Source organism: Castanea sativa, chromosome 1 (assembly GCF_040712315.1).
Source record: "Castanea sativa cultivar Marrone di Chiusa Pesio chromosome 1, ASM4071231v1".
In the NCBI taxonomy this organism is placed as follows: domain Eukaryota; kingdom Viridiplantae; phylum Streptophyta; class Magnoliopsida; order Fagales; family Fagaceae; genus Castanea; species Castanea sativa.
This window is the reverse complement of record NC_134013.1, coordinates 58,592,389-58,606,547: the sequence shown is the minus strand read 5'-3', so window position 1 is coordinate 58,606,547 and position 14,159 is coordinate 58,592,389. Positions and strand designations below refer to the sequence as shown.

General features: G+C 35.7%; 1 protein-coding gene across 2 annotated transcripts; it reads left to right on the top strand.

The window, feature by feature from the left end:
• The first annotated feature begins 8,518 nt into the window (after positions 1-8,518).
• On the top strand, positions 8,519-12,810 carry LOC142619764 (phosphatidylinositol 4-kinase gamma 5-like). Of its 2 annotated transcripts, none has more exons than XM_075793045.1 (3): positions 8,519-8,740; positions 9,076-9,169; positions 10,320-12,810. In XM_075793045.1, the coding sequence occupies exon 3, from the start codon at positions 10,570-10,572 to the stop codon at positions 12,481-12,483; it is 1,914 nt and encodes a 637-aa protein (XP_075649160.1). In that variant the 5' UTR covers positions 8,519-8,740; positions 9,076-9,169; positions 10,320-10,569; the 3' UTR covers positions 12,484-12,810. The 2 variants fall into 2 exon arrangements, with proteins under 2 accessions (XP_075649160.1, XP_075649155.1); XM_075793040.1 differs by having other exon boundaries at positions 10,316-12,810.
• Positions 12,811-14,159: the final 1,349 nt, after the last annotated feature.

The following is a 14,159-nucleotide window of genomic DNA, read 5'->3' as shown; positions in this document are numbered from 1 at the left end:
AAATTAATCGAACAACTTCCAAATACCGGATTTTTTTAAAAAATAACTATAAAGGCCAAACAATTTTGTTAGTTAACACAGTTTTAAAACTATTTGGGTATCTAACAACTCGAGACCAAATAACTCGATTTTGGAATGCTAAATCGACTACATTAAACTCGATTTCAACATCGTCTGCAACTGATGTGAATACTTGGTCCACGTAGGCATCAAACTCGAGTCAAATGGACTCGAGTTCTGTCAAATAGAAATCGAGTTCGTAGGACTCAATTTAGTTTTGATTCCTTTGGGATTGGGAAGCTTCTCTGTTCTTCCTTGTTCAACAACTGGAGACAAACTACCTTGTTCTTCCAAGCCCCAAAAACCCATGAACAAAACCAAATACAAAACCCAAAACAAATACCTGATGCTTCGTTATTGCTTCTTTGGTGCTTCGTTCTTCGTTATTGCTGGGTAACGAAATTGAGGTAACAAACTAGATTTTCTGGGTACCGAAATCAAGCGTTATAGACTCGAGTTTCATGCCTACGTGGACAAATTTTCACATCAGCTGCAACACGACGTTGAAATCGAGTTCAGTGCACTCGATTTAGCATTCCAAAATTGAGTTCTTTGGTCTCAAGTTGTTAGATACCCAAATAGTTTCAAAATTGTGCTAACTAACAAAATTGTTTGGCTTTTATAGTTATTTTCAAAAAAAAATCCCCAAATACGCACGAATACTTGCCACTCGCCTCAGTTTTTTTCCCTCATAAACATCTTCGGTTTTGAGTCTTTTGACAAAAACTTATCCTTCTTCTTCCTTCTTCTATTCCCATTCTGCATTTTTTTTTTTAATTACAAATGAAGTCCCCCTCTTACTGTGTGTGATATTGGTTGATAATACTTACCGTGTGCTCTAGGCTCTGTTAGTATTACCACTCCCTTTTTGACCTTTTCTTTATCCATTTGTTTGGTAATATTGGCAGTGTCTATTACTATTAGGATTCACCGACGCAGAGTCAAGGAAGGAATGAAGCCATAAATGTAATCAGAAGACAACAGTGTGCTCCATAATCAATTTAATCTGCTATTACTATATATTGTACAGGTAGTTTCCATTCCACTCCCTTTTTCCTTTGACTAATCAAATGTCTTTTTTCAACCAAATCTTTAAAAGAATAATGAATCCTATGCTTTGGTTAGATTTTAATTTTCAAAGGTGAATTTCTTTGTCTGTAATCTGGATGTTAATTGAATTCTAACACTGTACAACTATCAACTGCATACCAATCCTAGGTAGAATTCAAATTTTGAAGATGTTGCTTAATGCTTACTGTTATTTAGGGATGACAATTTTGCCCCGTTCTGCTTAACCCGCCTCTCCTTGCTTCTCCCCACGTGGGTTTTTTCCACCCTACAAAGGTGGTGGGGAGGGAATGGGGCAAGATTTTAGCCCTGCACCATAAGGCGGGGCGGGGATGGGTTTAGAATTTTTAGACCCGCCCCACCTCGCTTCACATTGCTAGCGTTATAACTGTAAAATTTTCATATCCTAAAAACCTACTATTTAAACAAACACTTCAATATTAGCTTATTTTATTCTACTCAATGTGGTTCTCTACCTTTATTTTGTTATGTATTGTACTATGAGATTTTTTTTTTTTTTTTTTGGTGATTGTCTTTTTAAATGCTTAGATATATTATTTAATTTTTTCTAAAAATTGATTTAATTTGATGGGATAAATTTAGTTGTAATTTCAAGTATATTTTTATTAATGAAATAGGTTTCATTAAAAAAATTATACTAGTTATAAGAAAAATTAACAAAAAATAGAGTTTTACGGAGTGAGATGGGATTCACGAGGCTCCAAGAGGCGGGGATGAGGTGAGAAAGTTTTCTCTGTCATACGGGGTGAGGAGGGGATGGGGCAAGACAAAACCATGTGGGGCAGGGATGAAGACCCCATCCTTCGGTCCCGCCTAGCCCCATTGCCATCCCTACTGTTATTGTGAGACTTACTGAACATTTTCTAATATGTTGTTTTACAGGCCTTGACCAATATTTAAAAAAAGTCTGTTGCCAGATTAGTTGAAGACACGCGGTTTGTGGTCTATGGTGTGTGTGTCTATATATATATATGGGAAGGTCTATGGTATTTGATGACTCAAACCTTTGCTATTATATATTTTGCCCACAAAGTTTAAGGCAACCAAGTTGATCATTTAGGGTCTGTTTGAATACCGCTTATTGTTGAAAACTGAAAATATTGTAATAAAATAATTTTTAAAAGTGTGAATAGTGTTGTGGAACCTAGTTTTAAAGTTGATTTTGTATTTATGGGTCCCGTGGACAGTGCACAGGTTCCATTGTTTAAAACGTAGACGCAAACTTGGTTGTCCAAACTCACGCTTAATGTGTGTTTGGAAACCACTTATTTTGCTGAAAACTGAAAACTTATTGCTGAAAACATTATAGCAAAATATTTTTTATTGCTCAAATTTACTGTTCACCCGCAATTTGCATTTAACTGGTCCATGAATAGTGCCATGAACTAGCCAAAAAACGCAACTTACCAAAACGTAAATGCAAAAAGCCTTACCTAAACGGAGTTTTAGTATGATTTGAGAAGTGAAACCAAACTAATTTTGGGTTATATATATATAGGCCGCATAAGAAGTTTCTCAGTTGTTTTAATTTCTTCACATATAAATGCTTTTCAAGAAATGTTTTAAGTGATCAGAATAGCATGAATATTTTTTATGGTGGATTCCAGATATTTATTTACATTATTCATTTAAGAGATTGGATTTAATGATGCACTAATTGGTTGTGGATTGAGGGTTTTAAAAAAAAATAAATAAATCGTGTAGATGCTAGGTAGAGATATGAATCTGTCCACAAAAATTTGCTATGATTTGTTTATCTATCGTATGTACTTTTCTTACCAGGGATTTATAAGTTTGTGGGTGTACAAACCATCATTACATGATCACACAAACTCGATTATAAACTTCATTTATAATAACGAAAGTGCACACGTTAATATGAAAGTATGTTTTTAAAATAGTGTATTCTTTCACCAAATACGAAATACCTTGGAAATATATGGCAAAATAGAGTATGCATTTGTGGATTTTTTTGTGCTACATCTCATCACACCTTAAGGTTTTTCAAAGATTAGAAAATAGTCAAAATACAGCAATCTCAAATTAGGATAAACGGAAAATATTGACCTTTATAGAAAGAAAAATAGAAATTAGAAGAGTCTCATGAGTCATGACACTATGGTTGTATTAGTAGTTCACAAATGCTTAATATTAATGGACAAATGTGTAAACCTCAAATTGAGATGAATGAAAAATTATGATATATAACACTTATTACACCTCCTAGTATTTTTATGATTGAAAAATGTAATAATTTAAAATTATAATAGATGCAAATTATTAACTTTTATTGAAAAAAAAATAAAAGAGCCTATGAGCACGCTCAATTATTATTATTATTTTTTTATGATTAAGGAATGTAAAATATTGCATTGTGTAGCCACCTATATCACTACATATCCCCAACCAAAAAAAAAAAAAGGAAAAAGTGGCCAACTACTATCGTATTGCAGCACTACTTCTATAAAACTTGCTCCTAATCATAGCACAAATCACAGCAGTGGTAGAAGTAGACGCACAAATCTATCATAGCACTTAAAAAAAAAGGGAGTGTAATTCTTAAGTCATCCTTTGTTATCATTGAGATTTCAATAATTTTCTATGACAACGGAAGAAATCTTTCTTTGGTGATTTCTTTTTTAATTAATCATTGTTACTGATTTTCATCCAAGATTCAATATTCTTCAGAGGAAAATATATAGCATGAGCAAGATAAAACATTTTCTTTATTAATATCGTTTTTATCACTGTGGAAATATTCGTTCCAAAAAAAAAAAAAACAAATATCACTGTCGGAATATGATGCCTTTTTAATGCGGTTTTATCTGTGAACGTCTAAAAGCTTCTTTTTTTACCTGTTGCAGAATAATTACATAATTTGCCGTATTACTATGAATGAGAAAGATTCATAAGATCAAACAAGTTGTTGAGTGTTGACAAATCCAAGGAACAAAAACAAAATGTCGGCATGGAGTGGATATTGATATGTCTTTAGTTTTGAGCCGCAAAAAAAGAACACATTTAACCAAGGAAAGTGTTAATAGATGTCTTAAGGACACTTATTAATGAACCAATTTTAGAAAGTTTTTATAGGAAAAAAAATTATTAATTTTTTGACAATTTTTTCTATTTTTCAAAAGAATGGTATCAAAATTTTCTTAAAAAGGTTTATTAACAATTGCCCAAAGGGGCATCCGTTAAAACGACCTTTAACAAATTCAATACTTCAGCAATGGTTTTAATGATAATGGCGCAATATTCTACAATCAATTCTGAAGGAGACAGCTTCACTGTGAAAGATATAGAAAACCTAATGTCAAATTGCTGATCATATTAACTTCATACTTCTATATAAAAAAAATGCATACATATATAGAACCCTTAATTTGTGGTTTATTGAGAAAATTTGTTTCTGTTATCTATTTAAGGTATTGTTGCCTAAGTTAAGATAGCTTGCGTTTGCAACATGGATGTTGTTTATGCTTGTGCTTGTTCTTGTTAGACTCGACATGAACTCCGACCCTAAATTTTTAACTTTTGGCTAAATTACAAATTGCAACATTTAACTTTGTCTAAAATTCAATTCAATTCTATAAATTAAATTCAATCACAATTCAATCCTCTAACTTTTAACTTATTCAATTTAATCCTTCCATCAGTGTTTGTTACGTGATATGTTGTTAAGCACCCAAAAGAAACCATGTGTTGTGTGTTGCGTGAGTGAGTAGACTTGAGTCGTACGCTAAAAACAAAATGAATTGTATCTCTATGCTTTTGGCTCAGCTAGTGAGGCAAGTGAACTCAAAAGATGGACAACTATAGATACTTCATTTTGTACTTCTTATAACTTGAGTCTCCTATTCTCCAATTACAACATTTAAAGGACTCATTACCAGGAGGTCTTGGTCAAGCAAGATGATAGAGAACTCAAAACCATTAAAAGCCTTATAAAACCCTAGTTTTCCACACAAAGACTTGGAAGCCTGCGTATGCAACCGCAGGGTTGTGTGTGCAAGTTATTGAGCCCATGCATACATGCAAGATTGGTAGAGGCATGGAGCCATTTATGGGAATTTTCTCTTGAACGCAAGCCCAACCATGGCTCCATCCATGTGAACCTATACTAGGTAATGATTACTAAAATTTCTCTTCCTGCTCCATTCGAACGCAATGTAGTAATGTACTCCTAATAGCTAGGGACTCACACCTAGGGTGATGTGGCCACAAAATCAACCAAACAATGTGAGTAGTGGTCATGTTGTTATTGAAATGTGTTGAGGTCTAAAAAAGAAATCATGATAAAAGGCCCAAAGAAATGGCACATTAGGCCAATCCGTGGGAAATAAAAAAAATTTTGAAAAAAAGAAAAAAGATTGGGGCTACAAAAGAAAGAAGGATAATGGACCTGAGGCCCAAGCTCCGTGAAGAGGCAAGGAGTCCATAAAAAAAAGGGAGAAAGAAAAGAATTCAGCCCGCTAGAATCAGAGAAAAGAAAAAAACAAAGAAAGTCCAGAAGAAAGGGGGCTGGGCCAGGATACCACATGCAGCACGGCCAAGATAGGATTAAGACAGCTTAAAGAAGGATTAAAAGGCACCAGGAACGAAGGGCAGAGGGGTCTTTCTCGAGCGCTCAGCGATGCAGCACAGAGCCAGAGGGCATGGAGAGTAACGACTCAAGAGCGAGAGGCTGACACCTCGAGGAACCCAGAGTAAAAGAAGGAAATAGCCAGGGGAACCTTCGATTTGGCAGAGGAAGACTTGGTTTCCCAGGAAAAAATGACAAAATGAGAAGGGTGGCCAAAAGGGGGCTAAGCCTGAACAGAGAAGATAGAGAAAACTTGGAGGGAGCAAAGTTAAAGGTTAGCTCCCCAAAAGGCACCTCAAAATGGAAGGTCAGCAAGTCACTTTTGAAGGAAAAAACACCAAAGGAAGAGAACTATGGGAAACAAGGTAAGAATCAGTCGTCAGAAGGACTGGGACAAACAGAGGCTCTAGTACCTAGGGAGCCAAGGGGGAAGAATCAATGGTACCCCAAAACCCTAAAGTGACACAATAAAAGGAAGAAGTAGCCAACGTTGAAGGGCATTCATTCAAGAAGGAAATCATATAGAATCATTAAGAAAATGCTCTGTAAAACTCAAAGAAAATAGGGAAATATCTCCCGGTATCCCAGAAACAGCCACTACAGCACATGCTCGAATTCAAAAGGATTCAAACTTTGCAAGTCTTAAAGGCTTAGAGAGTCATCTAAGTCTGTAATTTTTGAGCTTATTTGAACCTTGTATTACACCTTAGTGGGCTCATTGTAATCTACAATTAAGAAAACTAATGAAATATTTCTTATTGACTTGAGGATCCTGAACAATTATCTTGTGTTTTTCTTTATTACTTTTGTCTACCTTTGTTGCTTTCTTGTTGATCAATACATATATTCTCGCTTGTTAGTGTATGTGTATTGCAGAAGTCTTGTCTTGTGCATCACTTGGTCTGTAAACGGCCTATTTAGCTGCGGTAGACCAAGCTCAGTCCCTTCAAACTACAACTAGAGGGTCTGAGATCCTTGTTTAAGCTTAGGCCTAGATACTGTCTGAAAACAGACTCTCACAAAATGCATGTAGAAATATAATCCCAAACATGTGAACACAATTAAAAATAATACAAATCTAATGTAAATAGTATGGAGTCATACCTCCTTATTTAACATTTTTGAAGTAATCTTTTGACTACTCCAGGGCTGCTCAACAACTTTGGGGCCTTAGGTGAAAATTTTAAGTGGGGTCTTTTTTCTATTTAAATATTAATCAAATAATATATATTGAATTTTTTATTCAAAATCTATTTTTCATGCTTTTTGAGATGTAAAATTACTAATTAAGTTTTTGTATTTAAGTTTCTCTAACATTTTTTTTAATTGATAATATAGCTAATCCACTTAATCTTTCTTTTTTAAATAAAAATTAATTTATTACATGGTTCAATAAATTAGTGTCATTATAATACAAATGAGTTGATATGATACACATCAAATTATTAATTGGTATGATAATTTATAATAATTGATAAAGTAAGAAAATTTGTTGTCCTATGACTGTGGGCCACTGGGCTGTGTAGTCTTTGCAGCTTGTGTAGTGTGCAGGGTGCAACTGTGCAGCCTGTGCTGCTTTGCAGTGCGTAACTGTGCAAAAAACGTGCTGTTAAGCCTAAATTTAATTTTATTAGCAGAAGTTTGACTTTTTTTTGTTTTTTTCCCTTTTTAATCTTCTACATTTTAGAATACAATAGGGTCTTTTTAATGCATTTTATTGACCAATAAAAGTACTTAAAATTTTTATTAATTAAAATATATAGATAAATATATTATATATATATATTTTTTACAAGTTGGGCTTTTCTTTTATTTGGGGGTCTTAGATGATTGCATCAATTACATTACCTATTGAGCTGGCTCTGACTAGTCTCTCAATCGAATCTTTTAGTGTAGCCGTAACCTTATATGTCTAACACAACAAGATGATGGAAAACCCAAAAAAACTCTGAAGAAAGGTTTAGTAATATGGATACATATATTTTTCCAACCAAAAACTTCCTTAAAAGTAGTAAGTGTAACATAAAACTTCTATCCTTTTATCTCGTGTTCTTGCAAGTCATATAACTAACAATAAATCATCGTATCCGATGGTCAATAATACGGAAACTTGCACACCAAAAAACAAGAAGGTTTCTCTTGTACAATAAATTTTCCTTCCTCTTGTTTTGATTGGGACCACACAGCAAAGAATTAAGAATATGTAATCGATTTGATTGTAAAGCAGGTTTTATTGACTTTACTCTTTTACATATTCATGTTGCAATGAAAATCTTGCTTCCGAAATTCTTACTTGAACACACATTTTATCATACATTTTGACATAATTTGTATACCAATTTCATACGTATTTTATTTTCATAAACATATGTGTTACTTTCACACGACTCTTTTTTTTTTTTTCTTCACTAATTACGATCAACCATATCAAATAGTCGTAAAAATAGGTATGATATTAGACTTTCATGCAAATTGGTGTCACTATAAGAATAAGACTTTTAGCCTGGTTTTTTTTTTACTAGAGTGGACAAAAAGGCGCATGGTATTGGCGAAATAAACTACAACCGTCGGTATTAGATTCTTCCAATGTAGTGTTGGACTTCCTAGCACTGTTTGTCTGTCGTCAGTGCAACCAGATGTAGCCACGTCATCAATTAAAGGTCCCTCCTTTCACCACCTGTCTTAATCTCCGCATCACACGCCGGACCCAACTGATTCTGTTTTAACAATATTAAAAAAAAATTTGTATAAAAGGAAAAAAAAAATTGATATTTTGATAAGTACTATAACTCGATAATTGCCGTTAAACCCCCATGACCCGCTTCTCCTAAAAAAAACGCCAATTTCTCCGAACGCGGGAGTGTTGTCACAATAAAGCAACACCCAATCGTAGCCGTTGATCTTTCCCTTTAAAAATTAACAAAAACCGGAATTTCTGACTCGGTGTCCAATCTCAGCCGTCCTTTCACGGCGGTGGCTCCACCGTTCGATCAACGATCCACCCGGGTGAGTCAGTGAGTCAGTGAGTGAGTCCGAATCACTCGCCCGAGTTCGTCACTTGCCTCGCGTTTTCCGTCTTTCCGATAGTTTCTGAATTGTGAACATTTTTCTTCCATTTCTTTCCCAAACCTCTCTCTCTCTCTCTCTCTCTTTGGTTTCACTGAATGCTTTAATTTTGTTGCAATTGACTTGATGTGCTGATTTTTCGGTGCTTCTCGAGCCGACGAATTCAATTTAAAATTCTTTTTTATGGACTGTATAAGACGGATTTGATTGTGTAATTCTGTTTCCTTTTATCTCATAATTTTCTCTTTGAAAAAAAAAAATTTGTGAATTTTCAGAAAGAAAGGAAGGTGTAAAGGATGGGCAGGAAGGCTTGGAAAATCCTTATGAATCAGATTTGGAGTTTGAGAGCTCTTTCGCATGGCTGAAAAGGCGAGCAATCTTATCTGATTTTTGGTTCAAATTTAATTGTTTTATTTTTTTTCGCTAGGAGCGAATTATTTATTATTAAGTAGTTAGACACAAAGAAAGATGTTTGGATTATAAGATTTGGTTATATTAAGCATGTTTGATTTAATATAATACAAGTTGTATCCTTCTCTTTCTATTTTTTTTTTTTAAAAAAAAAAATTAAGGAAGATTATTAATAATAATCATTGTTTTGTACGAGGTGTGCTGTCAAATATAGGTTTTTGGGAGAATATAGTTGATCTTATTATTATAATTTTTTTATTGTTCAATTCTTGGATCTATGGCTTCTCTTTCAAAGGTGTGAAACTTAATGCTTCTTTAGAAATTAAAATTGACCAAACTTTATGGAAATATGAATTGAGTTGATAAGAAACCTTTTGTTGACTCTTTTATTTATTTATTTATTTTTTTGGGGGGAGTGGGGGGTAGGGGGTGGGGTTTGAAATTTGGATTGATATTTTGATGATGGGGATGAATTTTGATGATCAAGTTTGCAACGTAAACCTGAAAGGAAGCACCAAGATTTTTCATATGCTTGTAACAAAATTATCTGATTAATGTTGAGGAGGGGTTCCCCGATACAGCAATTCATGGGGCCTCTTATTCTGCCAATAGTAGACATGTATTCTATTATGTTGTCAAAGGTAATTGTTCAAAGAAATTCATTATCAAGTGGAAAAGGCAATAGGTAATATTTGACTTTTTTTATTTATAGATTCGATAGAATTTCAACTTGTGGCGTTCACTTCATGATGGTTGTTTTTTATCATCAAGCCAATAAATCAATTGGTTTTTGGTTTAGACGGAGTTTGAACCTCATATCTCTTATTCGACAATAATAGACTTTACCAGTTGACCTAACTGGGACCCACTTAATGTTTGACTTAATATCTTCGGAGAATTTTCTATCACATCTTAATTAACTAACCAACCAATTTTCTAAAGAGATTTTTTTGTTCCTTCAAGTGTTCCTTGGGGAGAGAAAGAAGCTTTTTTTTTACTATTATGGTTAAAGAAAATTTGTTCATGACATTTTTCCTTTTTAGGAGAATTGCTCTCTAGTTTCTACTAGTAAATTCTACTAATTATTTTATGCTTATCAATCAGGCAGCATTATCAGGTGGTTCTCCAATGTAGCAATTTTCACTTTGTGTTCTATTCTACTTCATATCAATCAATGGTTGTTCCGATGTGAAAATCACGAAAGCATTTGCAGTCGACTGGGTTGATTATGATTGCTTTCCACACATCATTTTCTCTCCTTCAACTGCTGGCATTTGAGTTAGGCGTCTGCTTGAGAGAAAAGCTCTCTGCTGCCGCCACCTCTGTCGCTGGCATTGACCACTTCACCTCTTCCTCTCATGTTCCCTGATTTGGACCCTGTACATAGACAGATGGCACTAGGACCTCTTGGTGGTAAGTATCATGTTAATGAGAGAATGGAAAGAAAATCTTCTGGGAAGAGACGTGTGTTTGTGCAGACAGAAACCGGCTGTGTTTTGGGTATGGAGTTGGACAGGAGTGACAATGCCCACACAGTGAAGAGGAAGTTACAGCTTGCCCTTAATGTCCCAATTGAGGAAAGTTCATTGATATGTGGTGATACAGTGTTGAAGAATGATCTCAGTGTTGTTAAAAACGATTCTCCGCTTCTTCTCACCAGGAACTTCTTGCACAGAAGCTCGTCTACCCCATGTTTCTCACCCACTGGGAGGGATCTTCAGCAGAGGGATCAGAGTGGCCCAATTGAGATATTAGGGTGCCCAAATCAATCTCCTAGAACGAAACATCTGGTCAAGGATATTGCAAAGGCAATAAAGAGTGGCATTGATCCAATTCCCGTTCGTAGTGGGCTTGGAGGTTCTTATTATTTTAGAAATTGCCTTGGTGAAAATGTTGCTATTGTGAAACCAACAGATGAGGAGCCTTATGCCCCTAACAACCCAAAAGGTTTTGTAGGCAAAACTCTTGGGCAACCAGGCCTGAAACGTACAGTGCGGGTAGGGGAGACAGGATTTAGGGAAGTCGCAGCCTACCTTCTTGACCATGATCATTTTGCCAATGTGCCCTCTACTGCTCTTGTGAAGATCACACATACAGTTTTTAATGTCAATGATGGGGTAAATGGTCATATTCATCAAAACAGGAATCAGGTCAGCAAGATTGCATCACTGCAGCAGTTTATTCCTCATGACTTCGATGCTAGTGATCATGGTACATCTAGTTTCCCTGTTACTGCTGTGCATAGGATTGGGATTTTAGATATCCGGATTTTAAACACAGATAGGCATGCAGGAAACCTTTTGGTTCGGAAGCTTGATGGGGTGGGGAGATTCGGTCAGGTGGAGCTTGTTCCCATTGATCATGGCCTTTGCCTACCCGAAAGCTTGGAGGACCCCTACTTTGAGTGGATCCATTGGCCCCAGGCATCACTCCCTTTCTCAGAGGATGAGCTCCAGTATATAGATCATCTTGACCCATTTTGGGATTCTGATATGCTTAGAATGGAGCTGCCCATGATTCGAGAAGCATGTCTTAGGGTCTTGGTTCTATGCACAATTTTCCTCAAGGAAGCAGCAGCTTTTGGTCTTTGTCTTGCTGAAATTGGTGGGATGATGAGTAGGGAGTTTCGGGGCCATGACGAGGAGCCAAGTGAGCTTGAGCTTATATGTATAGATGCAAGGACATTGTTGGTGGAGAGGGAGACATCAACTTCTGAGGTGAAAGATGGAGACAAGGATGAGTTTCAATTTGACTTAGATTGCGAGGAAGAGGTGTTGGAATTAACTTCAAATATGGAAGAGGAACTGACTGTTGAAACAGCTTTTCATTTTCGACCAAAAGGTAGGAATGGCCATAATCTACTTTATAAGCTAGACGAGAGTGTTGAGGAGGAGGCGGCGGAAGATACAGAAGGGGATGAATTACCTCTAAGAGGAGATGAACACGCTGGCAGTGTGCCGGACAGGAATTTAAATGTTTCAAAGCTGTCCTTGTCTATGAAAAATATCAGTGTTGCTGAGAAGAGTTGGCGACACCCAAGTGCATCTCAGAAGTGTGGGTATTTGGTAGGTACATCATCTGGAAACAGGAGTGCGAATGAGCAGTTTCCTGTGAGTAGCAGTTTTGTAACGTTGGCAGATATGAGTGAAGAGGAGTGGAGGCAGTTTCTTGAGTGTTTCCGGAGGTTGCTGAAACCAGCTTTTGATAGTTACAAATCAGGAAGTGTAGGTCAGAGGCAGAGACAGAGACTTGGGACTTCTTGCCAGTTTTGAGGCGTTATCATGAGATCAAATCTTAGAAAAATGTGGGATCCAAAGGTTTGCACATAGTTCTATACAAAGAGCTTCTTCTCTAGATGGTAGAGTACCATTTAGGAGTTGGAGAATAGTGCAATAGTCAGACAATAAAACTTGACATTTGGCTAATGGAGGGGAGAATGCATTAGCTAGTAAGGATGTAAAGTATGTTTTCATATACCTAGAGAATGTTTTTAATAAAATGGAATGTGGAATGGCCAAAGAAGCCAAAATTATCACTGTACATGTTTTCTTACCATCTTTAGAGATGCAAATAATGTGAGCAGGCTTGTTTGTTTTTTCTTTCCGCTTGTATTAGATTATAATCCGGTTTGTGCTAACTTGAATTTCTTACTTTTGAAACCATACTTTCTTAGCTTTGGGTGTGTTGCTGCATTTCATAACCTTACTTCATATGCTAAGTGGTTCATGACAACTGTGCTCTTCAACAACATAGGATTCAGACACTGCGTTCTCCAGTCAGCTGCCAGCTACGGGCTTTCTCCTCCTTAATCTTCATTCAAATTGTTAGATATATTTCCTGCAGAATTTATGTTAAATGAGAGACTGAGAAATCTATTGTTGTCACTGGTAATTCTTGAGCTTATTTAGACATGTTAAACATTATATGTTTACTGTTACTGTTGGATGAAATGGCAGAGCTCTCAATGCTATTAGAACTAAGCATCATGAATTTGGGGGAGAATTTCTGAAATTTAAGAACATGATTAAGGAAGGTGCCTGTTATGTCACAAGCGATGAGAGCAAGGTGGATGTTTGAAATTATTTATGAAGGTTAATCAGCTGTTTACCTAACAATTAGCAGAGTAAATTCTATGAATCCCCATCTCAATTCTCAACTACTTGAGAACTAGATAGGCTAGTATATAGTTATATACGAGTCCCTATCAATATGAGGGCCAACCTTATTTATTGCATCTTAAAACAACAACAAAAATTCTTTGTTCGGATTGTAAAATATAGAACAAAGAGATGGAAAAGAATTTTGATCTTGATCTAGCTGACTTGGATAGCCTATTAATGAATCATTTTTAGATTTGAAATATTGCCAACTTGTCACTCTTCAAAAATTTAGGTTGGACTTATCACTTTAATGAGTATCCAAAGCTACTATTCTATAATTTTTGTTGTGGCCATTGGCAGTCCCACCATTCTTGTTTTGTCAATTTTTCTACTCGTCCAAAATGTGGCATGAATTGAGAGGTCGATTTATGGAATTCTAAACTGAGCCTTCAATGTCAGTGTATTTGGCAGTTTTATTTCGAAGCAGGGAACACTGGAGAAAATATCAAATTAGCCATAATTTTCAAACAATATAATTAGTAGTTACAGTTTACAAACTATATTTTTTACTAGCATCTCAAGTTTAAGAGACTCGATTTTGGGCCTATAAATCGAGTCTTTGATGGTCGATTTTTATGGTCGCGACCTGAATCTGGGCTGATTTGGGTTTTTTTTTTTTTTTTTTTTTGTGGTGAGTTTTGCTCAGTAATGATCTTCCTGGTGGATGAATTTTGACTGTGTATTTCTGTGAAGGGATGTTAAGAGACGTAGACTAATATTTTTTTGCCTTGTAAATCGAGTCTTAGATACTCGATTTTCAGGTAGGCTCCACGTAAAAAAATGCCACA

Bases quoted from the DNA above. Each gene is read 5' to 3' on its own strand.
- LOC142619764 (XM_075793045.1), top strand. From the start codon at position 10,570: ATGTTCCCTGATTTGGACCCTGTACATAGACAGATGGCACTAGGACCT.